Source organism: Muscardinus avellanarius (assembly GCF_963383645.1).
Source record: "Muscardinus avellanarius genome assembly, chromosome: 3".
Taxonomy (NCBI): domain Eukaryota; kingdom Metazoa; phylum Chordata; class Mammalia; order Rodentia; family Gliridae; genus Muscardinus; species Muscardinus avellanarius.
The window spans coordinates 642689-664895 of NC_137788.1; the positions used below are offsets into that span (position 1 = coordinate 642689).

Sequence of the window (22207 nt, forward strand, 5' to 3'; positions counted from 1 at the left end):
AACCACCTCCCTTTCCCAGTAGCACGTCGCTCCGCGCGGGGAACATTTAACATTTAAGTGAAGCTATGGGAAGTGTCTGGAGGCTCGGTGCGATGGGCATTGATGGGGGTTGAGTCTGTATTGATTTTTTTTTCGATACTGGGGATGGAACCCAGGGGCATTTTACCTCCAAGCTAAACCCCCAGCCCTATTTTTTTATTCGTTATTTTGAAACAAGGTCTCACTAAGTAACTGAAGCGGTCCAGGAACTGAGGTCCTGCGGTCTCAGCTTCACAAACGCCGCACGATGCCCAGCTGTCGATTGTTAATAAGAGCTATATTGCCGGGCGTGGTGGCGCACGCTTGTAATCCCCGCGCTTGGGAGGCTGAGACAGGAGGATCGCACAGGTTCAAAGCCAGCCTCAGCTAGTTAGTGAGGCTCTCAGCAGCTTAGTGAGACCCTGTTTCAAAAATAAAATATAAAATAGGGCTGGGAGGATAGCCCGGAGGTAGGAAGCTTCTGGGTTCCACCCCAGTACCACACACACACACACACACACACACACAAAAAAAAAAATAATAATAATAATAATAATAATAATAAGAGCTATGTTGCTTAAAAGAACAAGTTTTCATACTTGGGCAAAACAATTTTTTGCTGTCTTTAAGCTGTCAGCCAAGGGCTAGAACCAGGGTCGACCTTGGTTAGCTAAAAGTTGGCTTTTAGCCCAGATAAACACTGAATGTTAAAACACACACCCCTACACTTCAAAAAAGAATTATATACATCTTCACAACAGTTTAGACTAAAGTCAAAGAAAAAAAGCAAGCTATATTAACCCAATACTAATTACTGATTATAAAAAAATAGTAATAGCCCAAACTGTGCTCTGCTTTTCTTTATTAGAAAACAAGTTTTCAACTGGGCGTGGTGGCGTACACTTGTAATCCCAGCATTCGGGAGGCAGACACTGGAGGATCAGGATCATGGTTCACAGACAGCCTCAGCTACTTAGTGAGGTCCTCTGCAACTCAGTGAGACACAGTTTCAAAATAAAGAATAAAAAATAGGGCAGGGGGTGTAGCTCAGAGTTTGCCTCTGGGTTCCATCCCCAGGCCTACAAAAAAATAAAAAATAAGTAAAAATAAAACAAGTTTTCAACATAATAAGTAACTTCTGGCAGAGATAGGAAAAGGCTGAAAACTCACCAAGGACACAGGTGGACAATACATGCCTTAAACTTTAAAGCGAACAGATACCATGTAGCCCCTAACCTTGCTAAGGAAGTAACACTTTTTTTTGGTGGTACTGGGGATGGAACCCTTCTATCACCAGGCTACACTCTCAGACCTATTTTTATATTTTATTTGGAAACAGGGTTGTTTTTTTTTTTTTTTTCTTGGTGGTACTGGGATTTCTGGAAACCCTTCTAACTCTGGACTACACTCCCAGACACATATTTTTTATAATTTTATTTGGAAACAGGGTCTCTTAAGCCAGCGCGGCTGGCTTCGAACCTGCACGATCCTCCTGTCTTCGCCTCCCAAGCGCGGGGATTACAAGCGTGCCCACCACCCCCTGCCAGAAGTAACACATTTTTATCACTGATCTAACAGAAAAGGCTTACACAGCAGAGATAACTGGTGGGCTTGCACCTGCTTTTGGTGGGAAAAAAGGACTGTTGACTAAGCAGGATGGGAGGAGGGAAATAATGATTTCTTATAAAAAAGATTATGGTCAGAGACTTCAATTATTCCTTTCAAGGCACTCCATTGCATTCCTCTGATGCAGTGTTTTAATTGTTCTGTCCCTTCTTTCTTTCTTTTTTTCTTTTCTTTTTTTTGTGGTAATGGTGGTGGAACTCAGGGTCATTCTACCTCCAAGCTACAACCCCAGCTCAATTTTTTATTCTTTGTTTTGGTGGTTCTGGGGATGGAACCCATAGGCTTTCTACCTCCAGGCTATACTCCCAGGCCTATTTTATACTTTATTTGGAAACAGGGTCTCACTAAGTTGTTGAGAGCCTCACTAAGTACTTGAGGCTGGCTTCGAACCTGTGCGATCCTCCTGTCTCAGCCTCCCAAGCCTGGGGATTACAAGCGTGTGCCACCACGCCCAACTTTATTCTTTATTTGGAAACAGGGTTTCACTAAGTTTCGGAGAGCCTCACTAAGTATCTGAGGCTGTCCGGGAACTGCGCTCCTCCTGTTTCAGCTTCCTAAAAGTGTGTGCCACCACGCCCGGCTTCCTTCTTTCTACGTTTATAATAATAAAACTTTGCTTAAAGCCAGGCATGGTGATGCACACTTGTAATCCCGGCATTTGAGAAGCTAAGACTGGGAAGATCAAAGTTCCCAGACAGCCTCAGCTACTTAGTGAGGCCCTCTGCAACTTAGTGGGACCATGTTTCAAAATAAAAAATATATGCCGGGCATGGTGGTGCATGCTTGGAATCCCCACGCTTGGGAGGCGGAGAGAGGATGATTGTGCAGGTTCAAAGCCAGCCGCGCTGGCTTAAGAGACCCTGTTTCCAAATAAAAATATTTTTTAAAAATAGGTCTGGGAGTGTAGCCTGGGGGCAGAATGGTTTCCAGGAAACTCAGTACCACCAAAAAAAAAAAAAAAAAGAATATATTAAAAAAAGTAAGGCTACTTTTTCTAAACCGTTTCAGGGTGCCTGTAGTTAGACTGAAAAAGGATTGCTTGAATCCATGGCTAGCATGAGGAACATACTGAGACTCCATCAAAAAAAAAAATGTACTAGATAGAATTAGAGCCGATCTGTGAATGGGGGAGAGTAAGTCGTCCTAATATTGGGTTTGTTTGCAAACCCTAGACCTCTACGGAGTTAAGGTTCTTGATGTTACTGGTGAAACTAGTGGACAAGTCTCTGTCCTCCAGCCACATCCAGCTGCTCTGGTACAGCCTGGAGTCTGCAGCGAGTTGAGTTTTTCTGTGCAGTGCCACAACGTGGAGAGGGGCCGGAATGGCGGTGTCTGCGTTGGAACTGGAGCTGGGTGAGAGCGACGGCAGCAGCAGGACGGAGTCTGGGAAAAGACTTGTGAGCCCTGACCTGTGGGTGAGCGCCGCGCAGGAGCTGCCGCAGGCAAGCGTGGGGTGGCCAGGCTGCGTGTCCAGGGAAGGCGAAGCAGAGGGAGGGTAGAGAAATGAAGCAGGAGAAAGGAGGAAAAAGGAGGCTGAGGAACACGGGACTTGTTTGTTTCTGGTACTGAGAATGGAACCCAGGCGCATTTTACCTCTGAGCTACACCCCCAGCCCTATTTTTTTAGTCTTTTTATTTATTTACTTATTTATTTATGCGGTACTAGGATGGAACCCAGGGGCATTCTACTTCTGAGCTACACCCCCAGCCCTACTTTTCATTCTTTATTTTGAAACAGGGTCTCACTGAGTTGCAAAGAGCCTCACTAAGTAGCTGAGGCTGTCTGCAAACCATGATCCTTCTGTTTTAGTCTCTCAAATGTTGGGATTACAAGCATGCGCCACCATGTGGCTCATTCTTATTTATTTGCAGTAACAGGGATGGAACCCAGGGGCATTGTACCTCAGAGCTACACCCCAGCCCTACTTTTTATTCTTTATTTTGAAACAGGGTCTCACTGAGTTGCAGAGGGCCTCGCTAAGTAGCTGAGGCTGTCAAAGAACCGCCATCCTCCGGTCTCAGCCTCCCAAGTGCTAGGATTACAAGCATGAGCCACCACGCCCGGCAACGTGGGACTTTACTATGGAAGCCTGTGCTAGAATTCCTCATGCCTTCACTCCCCAAGCCAGGCCTGTTGCTCCCACATTTCTGGGGATTTTTCAAATCTTTACTCACATATGTTATAACCCTTCGCATCATTAGCTATCCTCAAAAAAATTATCTGTTGATCAGACAATGAAAATCACACAATCCAGGAAAATATCCAGACCACCAACATGGGCCAGTGGTCACCGTGAGCACTGTTAGCAATCCTTTCCATCGCCAAGATTCCTTACAGGAAAGAGAAATGAAGAGCGGGGTTGTGGTGGTGCACTCTTGTAATCCCAGTACTTGGGAGGCTGAGACAGGAGGATTTCAGGTTTGAGTACAGCCTCAACAAATAAACTTTCATCAACCAAGCAAGACACTGTTTCAAGAATAAAAATAGCCGGGCGTGGTGGTGAAACGGGGGGGGGGGTTCTTAAAAAAAAACGACACCAATGTTTCATTAAAGATGAAATGGAGTTTCTTGAGAAGAAACTCAGCGTTTCCTTACCGGGTTCTTGTCTACGGTGAGCGAAGAATGACACCTGCAGACCGCAGGAAGGGGAGTAAATGGTTTATTGGAAGTGGCAGGGAATAGGGAAAAGTGACTGAACACCCCAAAGGGACTGTCGGAACTCTGGAGTCTAGCAGCTGCCTTCAGGACAATACTTGAGAGTAGCCCAAGCCGAATGCCTTCAGTTGCAAGCTGCTTTCTTCCAGAGTCCACACGATCTGCCAGAAAAAAGAGGTGCAGGTCACCCCCAGGGGCCCTGGTCAGCCATGATGTCCAGCAGAGGCATTCAGGTCACTACCCGAGTGTAGCCCAAGCCACGTGCCCTCAATTGCACTCTGCCTTCTCTCAAAGCTGAAGAGACCTGCGAGAGAGAAAAGCTCCCCAAAGGGGAGAGGTTCCCCAAGAGGGAAAACCCGTCCTGGTGGCTGGTCTAAGGTTTTATAGATGTCTGCGTGTCCTCTGTTGGTGTGGTGAGTTTGGGATTCGGGGAATTCTGGGAAGCAGCTCTCAGAATTTGCATGTCCTTTGAAGAGTCTCCTTTCAGTAGGAGTGCCAGACTTGCTCCAGTGATGTCTCCTGGGTTTGTTGATTAATAACCAGATGGCTTTGTGAAGCTTTGGTCCTTCTTATCTCTGAACCTTGGCCCCTTGCACCTCAGGAAATTAAGTTTTTTCTACCGAGGCCTCTTCCCTATCTACCTATTTCCTTTCTATCTCCTCAGTGGTGCACGCTTGTAATCCCGCCAGCATTTGGGAGGCTGAGACAGAAAGATCGCAGTTTTCAGAGAGCCTCAGCTACTTAGTGAGACAGTCTGTAACTTAGTGAGACCCTGTTTCAAAATAAAGAATAAAAAATAGGGCAGAGAGTGTAGCTCAGAGGTCAAATGCCCCTGGGTTCCATCCCCACACCCATAAAAAAAATTAATAATAAAAATAAAAATAGCTGGGCGTGGTGGTGCATGCTTGTAATCCCCACGCTTGGGAGGAGGAGACAGGAGGATCGTGCAGGTTTGAAGCCAGCCTCAGTGGCTTAAGAGACCCTGTTTCAAAAAAAAGTGTGTGTGTGTGTGTGTGTGTGTGTGTGTGTGTGTGTGTGTGTCTGGGAGTGTAGCCCGGAGGTAAAAGGGTTTCCAGGAACCCCAGTACCACCAAAAAAAAAAAAAAAAAAGAATAAAAAGAATAGTTGGAGGTGATGGTCCATGCTAGTAATCCCCTCAGCTACGTAGTGAGGCCCTGAGACCCTGGGCAACTCAGTGAGACCCTGTTTCAAAATAAAAAAATAAGCCGGGCGTGGTGGCGCATGCTTGTAATCCCAGCATTCGGGAGGCTGAGACAGGAGGATCGTGGTTCGTGGACAGCCTCAGCTACTTAGGCCCTTTGCAACTCAATGAGGCCCTGTTTCAAAATAAAAAATAAGCCGAGCATGGTGGCACACGCTTGTAATCCCAGTACTTGGGAGGCTGAGACAGGAGGACCGTGGTTCATGGACAGCCTCAGCTACTTAGGCCCTCCACAACTTAGTGAAACCCTGTTTCAAAATAAAGAATAAAAAATAGGGGGTGTATTCATTCGAGTCACCCCTCCATGCCAGTCTGGTATGGAGCTTTACCCATCCTCTGTATTTCTATCTTTTAATAAACTTCTTTAAAAAATAGGGCAGGAATGTAGCTCGGAGGTCAAATGCCTCTGGGTTTCATCCCCAGACCCGCAAAAAAATATAAATAAAAATTAAAAATAGGGCTGAGGGTATAGCTTGGAGGTAGAATGCCCCTGGGTTCCACCCTCAGTACCTCAAAAAAAAGAAAGAAAGAAAGAAAGAAAGAAAGAAAGAAAGAAAGAAAGAAAGAAAGACTAAAAAAAATAGGGCTGAGAGTGTAGCTCAGAGGTACAGTGCCCCTAAATTCCATCTCTGATAATGCAATCAATCAATCAGTCAGTAACTGGGGATGTAGCTCAGTGGAGAGTGCCTCTAAGTTTGATCTCCAGTACCAAGAGAGAAAGAAAGTTACAAGAGGCATTAATGGAGCCAGGCGTGGTGACGCACGCTTATAATCCCAGCATTTGGGAGGCTGAGACAGAAGGATCATGGTTTGTGGACAGCCTCAGCTACTTAGGCCCTCCACAACTCAGTGAGACCCGGTTTCAAAATAAAGAATAAAAAATAGGGCAGGGGGTATAGCTCAGAGGTAAAATGCCCCTGGGTTCCATCACCAGACCTGCAAAAAAAAAAAAAAAAAAAAAAAAGGTATTAATGATGACACTTTAACTTTGATTCTTCAAGAGCTGGAGGTAAGACTGTCTAGAAAGGAAATAAGCATGTCAAACCATGAACAGCTAAGGCAATTTTTTTTTGAGGGCCTGGGGATGGAACCCAGAGGCATTCGACCGCCGAGCTACACACCCCTGCCCTATTTTTTATTCTTTATTTTGAAACAGGGTCTCACTAAGTTGCGGCGGGCCTCACTAAGTATCTGAGGCTGTCCACGAACCACGATCATCCTCTCAGCCTCCCGAATGTTGGGATTACAAGTGTGTGCCACCACGCCCAGGTTGGCAATTTTTTTTTGTGTGTGTGTGTGGTCCTGGGGGTGGAACCCAGAGGCTTTCCAGGCTATACTCCCAGCCCTATTTTATATTTTATTTGGAAACAGGGTCTCACTAAGTTTCTGAGAGCCTCACTAAGTAGCTGAGGCTGGCTTGGACCCTGCGCAATCCTCCCATCTCAGCCTCCCAAGCCCCAGGATTACAAGTGTGCACCACCACGTCCAGCTCTGTTGGCAATTTTGTTTTTTTGGTGGTACTGGGGATGGAACCCAGGGGCCTTCTACCTCCGGGCTACACTCCCAGACCTATTTTTTTGTGTGTGTATGTGGTACTGGAGGTGGAACCCAGAGGCTTTCTACCTCCAGGCTATACTCCCAGCCCTATTTTATATTTTATTTGGAAACAGGGTCTCACTAAGTTGCTGAGAGCCTCACTAAGTAGCTGAGGCTGGCTTTGAACCTGCGCGATCCTCCTGTCTCAGCCTCCCAAGCGCGGGGATTACAAGTGTGCCTACCACGCCCGGCTCCCAGACCTATTTTTTAATATATTTTAAAATTTGAAACAGGGTCTCTTAAACCAGCTGAGGCTGGCTTCAAACCTGCATGATCCTCCTGTGTCAGCCTCCCGAATGCTGAGATTACAAGCATGCACCACCACGCCCGACTGATTGGCAATTTTTAAAACAGGGTTTCATTAAGTTGTAGAGGGCCTCTGAAGTTGTCCTGTCTCACCTTCCCAAGTACTGAGATTACAAGGGTGTTCCACCACCCCTGACTTTAAGGCAATTTTTAACAGCCTGAACCCATGATCCTACTATCTCAGCCTCCCCAGTACTGGGATTAAAAGTGTGCACCACCACACCCAGCTCTTCCAGCCCTATTTTTTTTTTTTTTTTTTTTTTGCAGGTCTGGGGGTGGAACCCAGAGGCATTTTACCTCCGAGTTACACTCCCTGCCCAATTTTTAATTCTTTATTTTGAAACAGGGTCTCACTGAGTTGCAGAGGGCCTCACCAAGTAGCTGAGGCTGTCCACGAACCACGAGTCTCCAGTCTCAGCCTCCCAAATGCTGGGATTACAAGCATGTGCCACCATGCCCGGCTTCCCAGCCCTATTTTTTAATATTTATTTTGAAATGTCAGGACCCCTTCTGCTATGTTAATGAGAGTTTCACTACCTGCTGAGGCTGTTTTCCAACCTGGGATCCTCTTTTCTCAGCTTCCCAAGTTCTAGGATTATAGTCGTGTGCCACCATGCCCAGCTAACTACAGTATTTATGTATTTATTTCAATCCCGAGTACTAAAAAAAAAATTAGAGCAGTAGCCATAATCCAATGAGACACCAAGCCGGGGAGGGACAGTAATGAGAGACATGGGAGGAGAGAAAGAAACAGATAAAGAGGGAAAGATAGAGACAGGAGACAGGAAGAGAGACAGAGGCCACTCCAGGAGCTGGTACGTCTGGAGGACATTCCAGGTGACTCAGAGGTGGACTGTCAGCCTCTCCGGTGAACTGGTAAGATGGCGGGGTCAGCCCAAAAGTAGCCACCTGGGGAAGGAATGATTTGTGGGCATCACTGTCGCTCATAGGCAGGTGCCCTTGGCCTAGACACTGGCTCCCGCGTCCTCCCCCAACCGGTGAGGCTGGTCGCCCTTTCTCATGGGGGCCGGCGACTCAAGCCCATCTCTGCAAACCCAAAGCAGCCTGTGGGACCCTGGGCAGCCCCTCAGCATTGCCAATAGCCCCGTGGCCTGGAGGTGGAGCATGAGCCCCAGAGCCTGACACGGGGCCAGGACCAAGGGAGCCTCAGAACTTCAGCCCCCAGAGGGTCCTGTGACCCGGAACTGTGTCTAACAAGCTACAGGCCAGGCTGCCTTGGACAGGGCGCTGCCAGGGCCTCCCACACCTACTCTTGCCGGTTGAAGACCCCTGAACACACTTCACAGGTAGCCTGGGCCCTCAGGAGAAGACAGAAACCGGCTTGAGACAAGTCCCTCTCCTGCCTGGCTGTCTAGACATTGCAGCACCCGCCCCTCTGGGGATGAGTCATGCCTCAGAGCCACTCCCCCTCTCCCTCCCTCGATCAGAAGCCTCAGGGCCTCAAGGACAATCTAGGTGGGGAGGGGCTGTGTGGGCCCAGTGGGGAGGGCCCCTCTCCCGCCCTCACCCCAGGCCCAGCTCTGCACTGTGAGGCCCAGGCTGAAGGCCCTTCTGGGGCCATCTGATTGCTGTTGTCACAGCTCCTGTCCGCCACCCACACCGGGAAACAGGCTATTTCTAACTGTGGCAGGTGCTGCCTCCCCACCCTCCGCCAACACAACTGGCCAGATGCTGCTTCCCCAAGGTCTGGGGGACGGACCTCTCCTCTGGAATTGCTTGGGCAGCATGCCAGAGCATCCCGCCTGGGGCAGAAGCCCGGGGCGGGAAAGAGCCCACAGCCAGCAAGCGGATGATGCCTGAGGTCCGCGGGGAGCTGGCCCACTCTGCTTTCCTCACCCTCCCTCCCTCCCTCCCTCCCAGATCCCAAATAAAACACACGACAACGTTTTTGGTCTGAGAATGATGGACATTTAGACGTTGGCGCCAGGTTCACACCTGAGCGGTGCCTTGCAAGGAGTGGGCAGAGTGAAGTCAGAGAGGTAGGGTGTGGGTGCTGCAGGGGTTCCAGCCAAGGCCCAGGGCACTTCCCTGGTGGTCGCTGGAGCTGAGGGCATGGCGGGGGTCATGAGCCGCGGCGGCCAGGAGGAGCCAGAGTCCAGTCCAGGGGCTCGTGGACAGCCGGCAGCACCACCTCCTCTAGGTCCCCAACGTGACCGGGCGGTTGGGCAGCCTCATTCAGGTTTTGGGTCTGTGGCAGGTGGGCAAGGCCAGCCTCTGTCCTTGGTGGGCGGGCAGCATTGCTGGGGTCACATCCAGGGCTCTAAACCTCCCATCGGGCAAAGGACTGGGACAGTGCCACTGGTCACGCCGTGGCCCCTAGGTCTCCTAGGTTGACAGAGGCTGGGGGTCCAGATCACAGTACAGGGGCCGGCTGAGCGAGGCTGGCAGCCCTCCTCCTGCCCTGGAGTCCGATGCTGTCCTCCCAGTCGCCTGCCTCGCTCCCCACAGAAGGTCCTACACAGAGGCAGCGCGCAAAAACGGAAACCCGGCCTGGCCTGGAGAACCGCCGGCCTCCCCCACTCGGACGAGGACGCGCCACTGCAGCCAGCAGCTGGGTGCTGGGCCGGCTCTCGGCCCCTCGGACACCCGAGGGAGCCAGCACAGGGCCTGCCCCCTGCCCCAGGCCTCTACCGAGCTCCAGGAGACGCGTCCTCGGGGGACTCTGGCGGGGAGCATGCACAAGCCAGCCGGCCGGGGCCGGAGACCTCGGGACAGCCGAGGGCTCGGACACTAAGGCACGACGCTAACCTAGGCCCAGGAGGGTCGGGCGGGGCGAGGCGGGCTCCGAGGGGCTGCTCCCTGCCCGCGAAGCGCGCGGAGGCCAGGCGGCGGCCGCGGCCAGCCTTCAGCCAGCTTGGCACCGGGCACCGGTGCAGGGTGCCGGCCCGCGGGCCCGGCCGCGCCGAGGTCTCTGGACGGCCGGCGGCGGGAGGCGGCGGCGCGGGCGCGGGCGCGGGGCCGGGGTACCTGCGTGGGCCGGCCGGTCCCCCGCCGCTCTCCGGCCGGCCCTCCACGGGGATCTGACGCCGCGGCGGCTGGGGGGCGGGCGCCGGCTTCAGGCCTGCCGGCGCGGCCCCGGGCGCCTGACGGCGGGGGGCAGGAGGTTCTCGGTGATGTAGGCCACCAGCAGGCAGATGACCACCAGCATGACGCAGATGGAGCCCCCCACCGCCGTCAGGGCCACCACGATCTCCGGCCTGGCGGCCGGCTGCGCGCTGAACTCCACGCACTCGGCGGGCGGCGGCGCGGCGGGCTCGGCGCGCGGCGGCAGCGGCTGCAGGCACAGGCGGTAGCGCACCGCGTCGTGCACCTCGGGCAGCAGGTAGTCGCGGCAGGCGGCGCCCAGCAGCACGCGCTCGCACGGGAAGCGCGCGTGGGCGCCGCGCCACGAGCAGTTGAGCGCGAAGGCGCGCACGCGGCCGGCCAGCGCGGGCGCCAGGCGCCACTGCAGCAGCACGCTGCGGTTGCGCAGGACGCTGGCGCGCAGCGAGCCCGCGCCCGCCGGCGCGCACCCGGGCGCCACGCAGCGGAAGCCGCGCACCGGGCCGCGGAAGCACAGGCGGCCGGCCGCCGCGCCCGCGCCCGCGCCCGCGCCCAGCACCTGGTAGGGGCACCAGGGCGCGTCGGCCGCCGGCTCCCAGCCCGGCGTGGGCGCGGCCGCCAGCAGCGGCGGCAGCAGCAGCGGCAGCAGCAGCGGCGGCGGCAGCGGCGGGGCGCGCATCCTGCGGCTGGCGGCGGGCGGGCTGGTCACGGGGCCGCCGCCCCGCCCGCCCCGGCCCGCCTCCCTTAACCCCCGCGGGCCCGGCGCCCCCGAGGGCCCGGAGGCTGCGGGCGGGGCTCCGGGCGCACGGCAGCTGGCCAGCGCCAGGGCGGGCTGACCTCCTCGGCCACGCGGGTGCCCCCTTCCCGGCGAAGAAGATGGGGAGCAGCCCACCAAACCCAACCCAACCGAACCGAACGGCAACCCACCGCCAGGCGGGGGGCGCACGCTTGAGATCCCAGGACTCGGGAGGCCGAGAGGAGGACCAGCCTCGGCTGCTTAGTGAGACCCTGTTTTGTTTTTTATTTTTACTTATTTATTTATTTATTTATCTTGGTGCGACTGGGGTTCCTGGAAGCCCGTCTATCTCCGGACTGCACTCCCAGACCTATTTTATTTTTGGAAACAGGGTCTCCTAAGCCAGCGCGGCTGGCTTCGAACCTGCGCGATCCTCCTGTCTCTCTGCCTCCCAAGCGCGGGGATGACAAGCGTGCCCACCACGCCCGGCCAATGAGACCCTGTTTTAGAATAAAGAATAAAATATAGGGCTGGGGGCATAGCTCAGAGGTAGGATGCTCCTGGGTTCAATCCCCAGTGCCGGGGAGTGGGGGGAAGCCCACCCCCAAAAAAAGACTGGGCAGGCGGCACCGCCAGGAGAGCGAGGAGGGGATGTACCCTCCCCCTCTCAGCCCCACCCCTATGTAGGGCACCGGCTCTCAGCAGCGCCCTCCTGCCGGTGCGCACCTGCTGAGGGGCCGGTCTGCGCCGAGCGGCGTGGGGAGTGGGCTCCGCCAACTGTCCTTTTGCCTTGACCTCACCTGGGCAAGAAGAGAGGCTGAGCCCTTGGTCTCCAACCTCTGGACAGCCATGTTCCCACACCTCTGGAGCCCCCTTAATTGGCCTCAGTAACTTCTGGAGGTCCCCCAAAACCCAGGTCAGCCCCCGATCTCAGGCCCGAGGCACCCCCAGGCAGCCGCCAAGCGCCTAGTCCGCTCGTGGGCGCGGCCCCTATGCCAGGCTGCCCGGCTTGTCAGGACCTTGGACAGGGCCTGCAGCGTTCTGCGACCTAGCGGCAGAGGGTTAGGGAACCAGGCTTTGTGAGAGGCGCTCGCTGTCCCCAACCCTCGCCTCCACTTAACCCGAAGTAGGGCAGGCCCTGGGCTTTGGCTGTCACCCCAGCTTTGTGAGGTGGCCCAGAAGTTCCCCAGGAAAACAGAAAGTGACAATGGCCCTGGGAGCCCCTGTCCCCCCTGCGTGTCCAGGGCTGCGGCCAGCCTGCTCACAAGGTTTCTGGTGGAGGCCGAGATACCTGCAGCCCCTCTGCTCCTCAGCACAGGGGCACTGGTGACGGAGGGATGGAATGGCACACGTGGCATCTCTGGCCCAAGGACAGCTGGGTGGCCTGTCTGCCAGGCGGCTCTGGGAAGAAGAGCCAGATGGACACTAGTGGATTGCTGCCCGCGCTGTGCGGCCGGCTGAGTGGAAACGCCGTCAGACCTGGCAGAGGTCCCCGGGAGACGGCCCTTGCTCAGACCCTGAGACGCGCTGGGGCTGGGGCTGCCTGGGGGCTGGAGTGCTTCCAGGCAAGGTGCCCAGGGTGGAGCGGAACGCCCTCCTCCCACTGGGTATGGGCTGGCCATGGGGCTGAGGGCTCTGCTGCCTCCCTGCCTAGACACACACTCCGTCCACGGCATCTTGCCAGTTTGGGGCAAAGAGAGGACACGGACGTGGGAGGCTGTGCTCCAGGCGTCCCTCGGCACAGACCTTCAGGCAGTGGCAGGCGCCAGGAGGAGGGGGGGAGGACGCCTACCTCCCAGCTGACATTTCTGGGCCAGTGAAGCAAAGGAAGTCAAGCGGAGCCATCCCCAGAGACCCGGAGGAGCCCCCAGCCCTCAACACAGGGCGGCCCCGCTCCCCCTCTGCAGCTACCCTCTCTGGTGGGCGGCAGGGCCCGGGGGCCCGGGGACACTTTCAGGTCCGTCCCGGGGCTTGGTTGGTCTGAGGGAGGCCAGGTCAGCAGGGGATCTGGCCTTTCAGGAATTCTGCCGACCCCTGTGCTCCAGGCCTCTGGGACGGTGCCTTCTTCCCACATGGCCGTCTCTAAGGCCCAGCCCACTGGGCCACATAGCTGCCCCTCCCGCGTGCAGAGAGCACCCCCGGGAGCCGGGCTAGAACTGGGGCCCGCAGCTGTCGGAGCCAGCCTCCTGGGTGGTCGCACTGGAAGCCAGAGGGCAGGGACACAGAGGGTGTGGCTGCCAGGACCGGTCAGGCAAGTCCGAGCTGCTGCAGCCGTGGGGAAGGACCAGCACAGAGCCCTGCAGCCAGGGTGCTCCTGCTGCCCAGAGACCAGATTCATTCATTTCTAGAGAGGACGCCTCCATTTTCCTCTGGGGAGTCCTCTTCTCCACTGTCATGCCACGGGAAGCTTGGGTGGGGCTGACCCTCTTCTGCCTGGGGAATGTGTGTGTGTGTGTGTGTGTGTGTGTGTGTGTGTGCACGCACGCGCACACACACCTGTACATTGGTGGTATTGGTGATTCAACCACAAGGCATTCTACTTCTGAGCTACACCTGCAGCTATTTTTTGTTTTATTTATTTATATTTATTTATTTATTTATTTGCGATACTGGGGATGGAACTCAGGAGCATTCTATCTCTGATCTACACTCCCAGGCCTGTTTTGTTTTTTCTTTTTTGCAGTACTGGGGGTGCAACCCACGGGCATCCTACCTCTGAGCTACACCCCAGCTCTATTTTTTATTCTTTATTTTGAAGCAAGGTGTCAATAAGTTGCAGAGGGCTTCATTAAGTAGCTGAGGCTGTCTGCAAACCCCAATCCTCCTGTTTCAGCCTCCCGAATTCTGGGATTACAAGCATATGCCACCAGGCCCGGCTCCCAGCCCTTTTTTTATATTCTTTTTTATTTTTTATTCTATTTTTTTTTTTTATTTTGAAACAGGGTCTCATTGAGTTGCAGAGGGCCTCACCAAGTAGTAGCTGAGGCTGTGCACAAACCTGGATCCTCCTGTCTCAGCCTCCCAGATGCTGGAATTACAAGCATGAGCCACCACAGTGGCTTTTTAAAAAATTCATTTTGAGGGCCGGGCGTGGTGGCGCACGCTTGTCATCCCCGCGCTTGGGAGGCTGAGACAGGAGGATCGCACAGGTTCAAAGCCAGCCTCAGCTACTTAGTGAGGCTCTCAGCAACTTAGTGAGACCCTGTTTCCAAATAAAATATAAAAAAGGTCTGGGAGTATAGCCTGGAGGTAGAAAGCCTTTGGGTTCCACCCCCAGTACCACACACACACACAAAATATATATAATAATAATAAAAATAAAAAATGCCGGGTGTGGTGGCGCATGCTTGTAATCCCAGCATTCGGGAGGCTGAGACTTGGAGGACTGCGGTTTGCGCAGACTTTCTACCTCTGGGCTATACTCCCAGACCTATTTTATATTTTATCTGGAAACAGGGTCTCACTAAGTTGCTGAGAGCCTCACTAAGTAGCTGAGGCTGGCTTCGAACCTGTGTGATCCTCCTGTCTCAGCCTCATAAGGGCAGGGATTACAAGTGTGTGCCACCAAGCCTGGCTAGTCTTTTTATTTTTTATTTTTGAAACAAGGTGTCACTGAGTCGGGAAGGGCCTCGCTAAGTAGCTGAGGCTGTCCACAAACTGCGATCTTCCTGTTTCCGGCTCCTGAATGCCGGGATTACAAGCCTGAGCCACCACACCTGGCTTTCAGACACTTTTTAAAATACTCGTGGTTAGATTTACGATCCAGGTGTGTTACTCGGCTAGCAAGGTCAGGGGTTACATGGTATATGCCCGTTGAATTTTTAAAGCATGTACTGCCCACCTGTGTCCTTGGTGAGTTTTCAGCCTTTCTCTATCTCTGTTAGTAGTTATTTATTATGTTGAAAACTTGTTTTATAATGAAGAAAATAAAGATATAGGAATCTAGCCCTTTAAAGCATGGAGGCTTTGGGCTATATAACTCTTTTGTGTAATTAGCAACTAATATTGGGTTCTTTTAACTTTAGTCTAAACTATAGTGAGAATCTATATTGTTCTTTTTTCTAAGTATGGGTGTTTGTGTTTTAACATTCTGTGTTCAGCTGGACTAACAGCCAACTTTTAGCTGACCAAGGTCAGTCCTGACTGCAGCTTTTGGCTGACAGCAGAGACAGAGAAAAGGATTTTATTGTTCCAAGTATGAAATTAATTAGCAATTAATACAGTGATGGAGGACATGGAAGAAGGCTGAGGAACGAAAGGTTCCGAAAGAGTTAAGGCAGTTTGGCGAAAGGTCAAGCTCTCCGAGACTCTGGGTGACTTCTGGTCTTTCCGGAATTTCTCACCCCCAACCCACCGGTGAGAGCGGGAACTGGCTGCAATCGTGTTCTTAACAATCTTTAGCCAGGCCTCTTTGTTTCTTCTTGTTTTTTAATTTTCCCTCCATGATTGTATTCTGCAAGCATATGACGTATGTTCTATATCAATCATTCTATATTGTGTTTGAATTGTACTTTGATGTTTTTCTCTCTTTTGAAGTTGTGGTTTTGGTGCAGGGGAAAAAAGGTATAAATACTTAGTTCTAGAGAATAAAGTTGTCAGTTGTCCAAGAGACAATTGTCCATGTCTTCATTTCAGGTCTCTCCCTCCCAAGTCCCGGGGAAGAATCTCCATAATACAGCTCTTATTGACAATCTACAGCCTCCATCCCCATCACGGGGTCATTTCACTTCTGAACTATAGCGCCAGCCCTTTTTATTTTGAAACAGAGCTTTTGGGCTGGATTGTAGCTCACTGGTAAGGAAGGTACTTGCCTTGCGAGCACAATGCCCTGGGTTCAATCCCAAGTACTAAGACAGAAAGAGACAGAGACAGAGACAGAGAGACAGAGACAGAGAGAGAGAGAGAGAGAGAGAGAGAGAGAGAGAGAGAGAGAGAGAGAGAGAGAGAGAGAGAGAAGGCATTGTGACACATGCTTATAATCCCAGCATTCAGGAAGCTGAGACAGGAGGATCGCGGTTCGTGACCAGCCTCAGCTATTTACTGAGGCCATCTGCAACTCAGTCAGACCTGTTTCAAAATAAAGAATAAAAATAAAAGGACTGGGAGTATAGCCTTTTTCCTTTAACTTTACTCTAAACTGGTGTGTGTGTGTGTGTGTGTGTGTGTGTGTGTGTGTGTGTGTGTAGCTCGGAGGTCGAATGCCCCTGGGTTCCATTCCCAAACCGGCAAAAAAAAAAAAAAAAGGGCAAGCTACATTAAACCACTATTAATTACTAACAACACAAAATAGTTATAGCCGCAAACCTCCATACTTTTTTTTTTTTTTGCAGGTCTGGGGATGGAACGCAGGGGCATTCGACTGCCAAGCTACACCCCTGCCCTATTTTTTATTCTTTATTTTGAAACCGGGTCTCACTAAGTTGCAGAGGGCCTCACTAAGTAGCTGAGGCTGTCCTCAAACCACGATCCTCCGGTCTTAGCCTCCCGAATGCTGAGATTAGAAGCGTGTGTCACCACGCCCAGCATACCTCATCCCTTTATATTTATTGATTATTAATTTATTGGTGCTGGGGTCTGAACCCAGGGGCATTCTACCTCTGGGCTATACTCACAGACCTATTTTATACTTTATTTGGAAACAGGGTCTCACTAAGTTGCTGAGAGCCTCACTAAGTAGCTGAGGCTGGCTTCGAACCTGTGTGATCCTCCTGTCTCAGCCACCCAAGCACAGGGATTACAAGCGTGCGCCACCACGGCTGACTTATTTTTATTTTTATTTATTTATTTATTTGTGGTACTGGGATTGAACCCAGGAGATTTCTACTTCCGGGCTATACTCCCAGACCTATTTTTTATTCTTCATTTGGAAACAGGGTCTAAGTTGATGAGAGCTACACTAAGCAACTGAGGCTGGCTTCAAACCTGTGTGATCCTCCTGTCTTAGTCTCCCAAGTACTAGGATTACAAGTGTGTACCACCACACCCATTTTTTATTTTTATTTTATTTATTTATTTATTGTGGGGCTGGGGCTGGAATCCAGGGTCATTTGACCTCCCAGCTAAACCCCCAGCTACACCCCCAGCCCTATTTTTTTTTTTATTCTTTATTTGAAACAGGGTTTCACTAAGTTGCGGAGGGGTTCACTAAGTAGCTGAGGCTGTCCGCGAACTGGGATCCTCCAGTCTCAGCCTCCCAAATGCTGGGATTACATGTGTGCGCTACCACGCCCGGCTCTAAATTAACAGTCTAATACCAACACCATTCTCAAAATCCTGCTTGGGGAAGGCAGTGTTGGGGGGGGTTCATCAAGAACTGTGTGCATGTATGTCACATTAATATGAACTGCATTATTATTTGAGTCTATAATGCACCAATAAAAGTATAAAAAATTTAAAAATTAAGTGTTCCATAAGGAAGAGCTGTGTCTTCTCTCCAATTTATTTAATATATACATATATTAGTATCGATTCATGGATATTTAATCTGTTCTATGAGGCATAGGCCTACATCATCATTATTTTATTCCTGAAATGGGCCCAGTGTGGTCACCGGGAAGACCTTAGGTCAGCCCTTGCATCCTTCCAAGAATCTCCACCATTCCGTGTGTGTGTGTGTGTGTGTGTGTTGCATTCCACCTCTGAGCCACGCCCTCAGACCTATTTTATTTTTTATTTGAAAATCGGGTCTCACTAAGTTGCTGAGGGCCTCGCTAAGTTCCTGAGGCTTGATTTGAACTTGCGATCCTCGTGTCTCAGCCTCCCGAGTACTGGGATTACAAGCATGTATCACGATGCCCTGCTTATTTATCTTTGTGTGTAGTACTGGAGACTGAACCTTGGGATATCCTACCTCTGAGCTACATCGTCAGCTCAGGGTGTTCAATCTCCAGTACAGTAAATAAATAAATAAATGTAAATAAAGTAAGTAAAATAAAATAGGGCTGAGGGAATATAGCTCAGGGGGTAGAACGTTGGGTTCAGTGTCCAGTACCAAAAAAAGGAAAAATGTTGGCTAAAAATGTCCTTTGCAATCAGGGTGTGGTGGCACAGGACTGTAATCCTAGCACTTGGGAAGTACTTGGAAGAGAGGAGGATGACAGGTTCAAAACCAGCCTCGGCAATTTAGCGAGACGCAGCAATTTAGTGAGAACCTGTTCTGAGGGTTGAATCTTCAGACACACACGCACACGCACACGCACACGCACACGCACACACGCGTCGATTTGCCGCATCCCTGGAAGCCCAGCTTACAGCTCCTTCAGCGAGAGACGTCAGCCGCGGAACCTCCGTCTCCTTGGCAACAGAACGCGTCCTGGCCGCACTGCGCAGGCGCGGGCGGCGGCGCGGCCCACTTCCGGGGCGGGGCGTGCGGGCCCGCCCTCCTCCCGCCCTCGTCCCGCCCGGTGTCCCCTCGCCCGTCACGCGCGGCGCGGCCGGCTCCCGCGCGCCCCTCCCCGGCGCCCCCTCCCCGGCGCCCCCTCCCCCGGCGCCCCCTCCCCCGGCGCCCCCTCCCCCGCGTGCCCCTCTCGGCGGAGCGCCGCGCACTCCCGCCCTGCCCCGCGCGCGCGTCACCGGCTCCGGAGCCCCGCCCGGCCGGCGCACGGACTACAGCTCCCGGCAGGCCTCGCGGCGGCCGGGCCGAGCGGGGTCGCGGCGGCCGCGGGTGGGCTGGGGCGCGGCGCGGGCGGCCTGGCCGGCGCAGCTGAGCCCGCAGGGGCCGGGCGCCGGCGCCCCGGGTCCGCGGCGGCCCGGCCGAGAGGGCGCGCGGGAGTCCGGCAAGTGGGGCCCGGGGAGCGGGCCGGCGGCTGGCGGGGACGGGGCGGGGCGGGGCGGCCAGTGCGGACAGCCCAGGCGCGGGGCCGTACCCGCGCGTCCGCGGTCCGGCCGGGCCGACCCCGCGCACCGGCCGAGGCGCGGGCCGCCGCCGGACTCCAGCGGCCTTGGGGCGGCGGCGCCTCTCGCGTCCTCACCGCGCGTCTCGGCCCCAGCCACAGGGTCGGATCGCTCCGCGCTCGGGCTCCAGCTGCAGCCGCGCGTCGCAGGCCCGTCCCGAGCCCCCGGCATCAAGGCTGCGGCCCCAGGCTCACGGCGGGCGGGAGAGTGGACCGCCAGATAGGTGAGCTCCTGCCTGGCTGTGGCCTGGTGGCTCGGGCTTGGTGCGCTCGCCCTGTGGATGAGGTCTGATGCCATGTCACGGGGCGTGCTTGTGTCTGCGTGTGCGCGTGTATGGAGAGGAGAGGAGTGAGAAAGCTCCTGCCTCTCCTCTCCTGGGTTCAGAACCAACTGAGAACAGCAGAGGTGCCAGGCGGGCTGCCGATGGACACAGCGGGCTCGGGGACACAGCCCACTGCAGGAGCCCTGGCAGGCTTGCCCTCCGGGACTGTCCCTGCTGTCCAGTCCACTCTGGCCTGTTGCTCCAAATGCAACAAGTATTTGAACGTTGCTCTTCTGCCCAGGATCAGCCCTGGGAAGTGGCTGGGGTCGCACCCAGGCTTTAGATGCTGGAGGGTGTCCAGCTGGATGGCCAAGATTAGCAGTGATAATACCCCATGGCTTCTGCCCCAGCAGGCATCTCCATGTAGGCAGGGCAGGTTTCCCGCCTGGCTGTCAGGACTTTACCCCATTCCCCAGGGGGCTAGACTCCACTGCCCCAAGGATATCCAGCTGCCTCTTAGCGGAGCTGCCCAGGCGGAGCCGGGGACACCTCGGCAATTGCCTCAGTGTCTACTGACCGGGAGCACGGCAGGCTCGGCCCGTGCAGTCCGTTTTGAGTAAGTTTATTTTCCTGAATAAAGGCAATCTGTTAGCTTCCTTACTGACATGTAATTCCTACGGCTTCGTAAAAGTTTCCAATAAAATATTCACAAATGGGAGCTGGCACTCTGCTGTGCTGCCCCGGCATTTCTGGCTGTTTCTTATGGAAAGAGACACTAGCAGGCAAGAGGAGCCCTCACAGTTGAAAGGGTAAATAAGTACTAAGTGTGTAAAAGTGCCTCTAAAACCATTTCTCCCCAGACTGGCTTGCTGGCTGCCTGCTTGGTTTGCTGCTCTGCGTTGGCAATGGCTGGTGTCTTGGTGTCCCAGTGGGTTCATGGCCCATGAAGTAGCAGCTAAGCGCCTGGCATGCTGACGCAGGGCTGCTGAGTGCGCTGAGGTGAGTTCTGGGCTTGCTGGAACACATGTGCGCGCCTGGGCCTTGCACCCTGACTGGCCCTCAGGCGGGGTAGACAGCTTGAGCCGCAGGCTTTGGGTGCATCAGGATCCCGGAGTGTCTGCTGCATCTTTACAAGGGACAGCAAGGAATGGTGTGGCACCTGTGCCTGTGCCTCTGAAAGGAAGGCCACCTGTGTACCTGGGGCCGTGAAGCTCTCGGGCCACACTGGGCAGAGCACAGCCCTCCGCCCCTCCACACGCAGTGGCTTGCGGCTCCTGCAAGCTGTCTGGCAGCCTTCGGCGGGTCTCCATGGGGCATCTATCTATCTATTTCTTTCTTTCTTTCTTTCTTTCTTTCTTTCTTTCTTTCTTTCTTTCTTTCTTTCTTCTTTTTCCCTACTGGAGATGGAACCCAAGGACATTTGACCTCCGAGCTACACCCCCTGCCCTATTTTTTCTTTATTTTGAAACAGGGTCTCAGTGAGTTGCAGAGGGCTGCACTGTCACTGAGGCTGGCTGCGAACCATGATCCTCCAGTCTCAGCCTCCTGAATGCTGGGATGTGAGTGTGCACCCCCACGCCCGGCCCTGCAGGTGCATCTGGGGCTCCCACAGCCCAGCTTCCGGGGGATGAGCCAGCGCCCCAGGCCCCTCTGGCTGGGCGGCCCTGGGTATCTGGGCAGGAACCAGCCTGGTTGTGCCCCAACTCTGGTGGATGTCTTTGAGGGACAGCCCTTGGGAAGGTGCCAGTTGCCTGCCCAGGGCAGAGGAAAACCGTCTGGCTATGCTGAATGCCTGGCACGATGGCAGACAGGTGCTGGCCAGGCACAGTCTCCTCCGGCACGGCTCCCTGGTGGCCTTCCTGCCGCCCACAGAGGGTTGTTGTCTGACTTCTCTGACCTCTGCCTGTTCACCTAGAGCTGGGCTGGGCAGAGGCCATGTTTATGCTCATGCTTTGACGTCTTTGATGAGACCCAGCAACAGGTGGCCACGGCAGCCAAAGGCCAGCAGGCAGCAGGACGGCAGCAGGCTGGCTGTGGCTGGGATTCTGGGCCCACCGTGGCGGAGGGCATGCCACCCACTGCAAAAGGCCTGTAGAAGGCAAGCTGCTCGCGCTGGGTCTTCTCCTCCCCAAGTCCTCAGTCTCCGTGCTGGGTCAGGGTGCTCCCTGCTGAGTCTCCAGTTGGGTCTGTGCCTGTAACAAGCCCTGCTCTGGCTCAGGGGGAGCCTCTGGGTGGCGAGGAGCCCCCCAGTGCCTGCCAGCTGTGATTAATTCCTACAGGCTCCTGGCAGAAAGGGTGTGTGTGGATCTGGTGGCAGTCAGCAGTGGCACCATGGGTCTGCGGGAAGGTCCTACACAGGAGGCTGGGGAGGGCTGGGTGGGGCGGGCAGGGTGGCACGGGCTGCCCCAGCATTGGAAAGCCCGTGGCCCGGCTAGGACAGGGTGGCCTCCTTCCTAGGCATGGGGGTCTCGGAGGAGAGGCACGGGTCGGTCCCAGGGAGGGGGCCGTGTCCCTGCGCCAGGCGCAGCTGAGCTGTCCAGCACCTGGCCATGTGAGCATGCAGTGCTTGGGCCAGTGAGCATAGCCTGGGCCTCTGGCCACTGGGTCTGAGTGTGGCAGGAGGGCACGTGGCACCCACCTTGTCTGAGCTTCTCCTGCTTTCGCATTCAGCAGTCCTCCAGGCTGGCAGGGGTCGAGCCGGGCCCAGCAGGGATGTGACCGTGAACACACGTGGCAGCTGCCTTCCTGTGGGGGTTGAGAAGTCGTGTGTAGGACTCTGAACGACCCTAAGGGCAGCAAGGGGCTGGCGATGTGGGAGGCAAGGGTGCAG

The 22207-nt window shown here is 54.3% G+C and overlaps 1 protein-coding gene across 1 annotated transcript; it reads right to left on the reverse strand.

The window, feature by feature from the left end:
• Positions 1–10499: 10499 nt before the first annotated feature.
• On the reverse strand, positions 10500–11165 carry FNDC10 (fibronectin type III domain containing 10; the record flags this gene model as incomplete). The annotated part of the gene is made up of 1 exon (XM_080692684.1): positions 10500–11165. One exon carries the CDS (start codon positions 11163–11165, stop codon positions 10500–10502), a length of 666 nt encoding a protein of 221 aa, XP_080548810.1.
• Positions 11166–22207: the final 11042 nt, after the last annotated feature.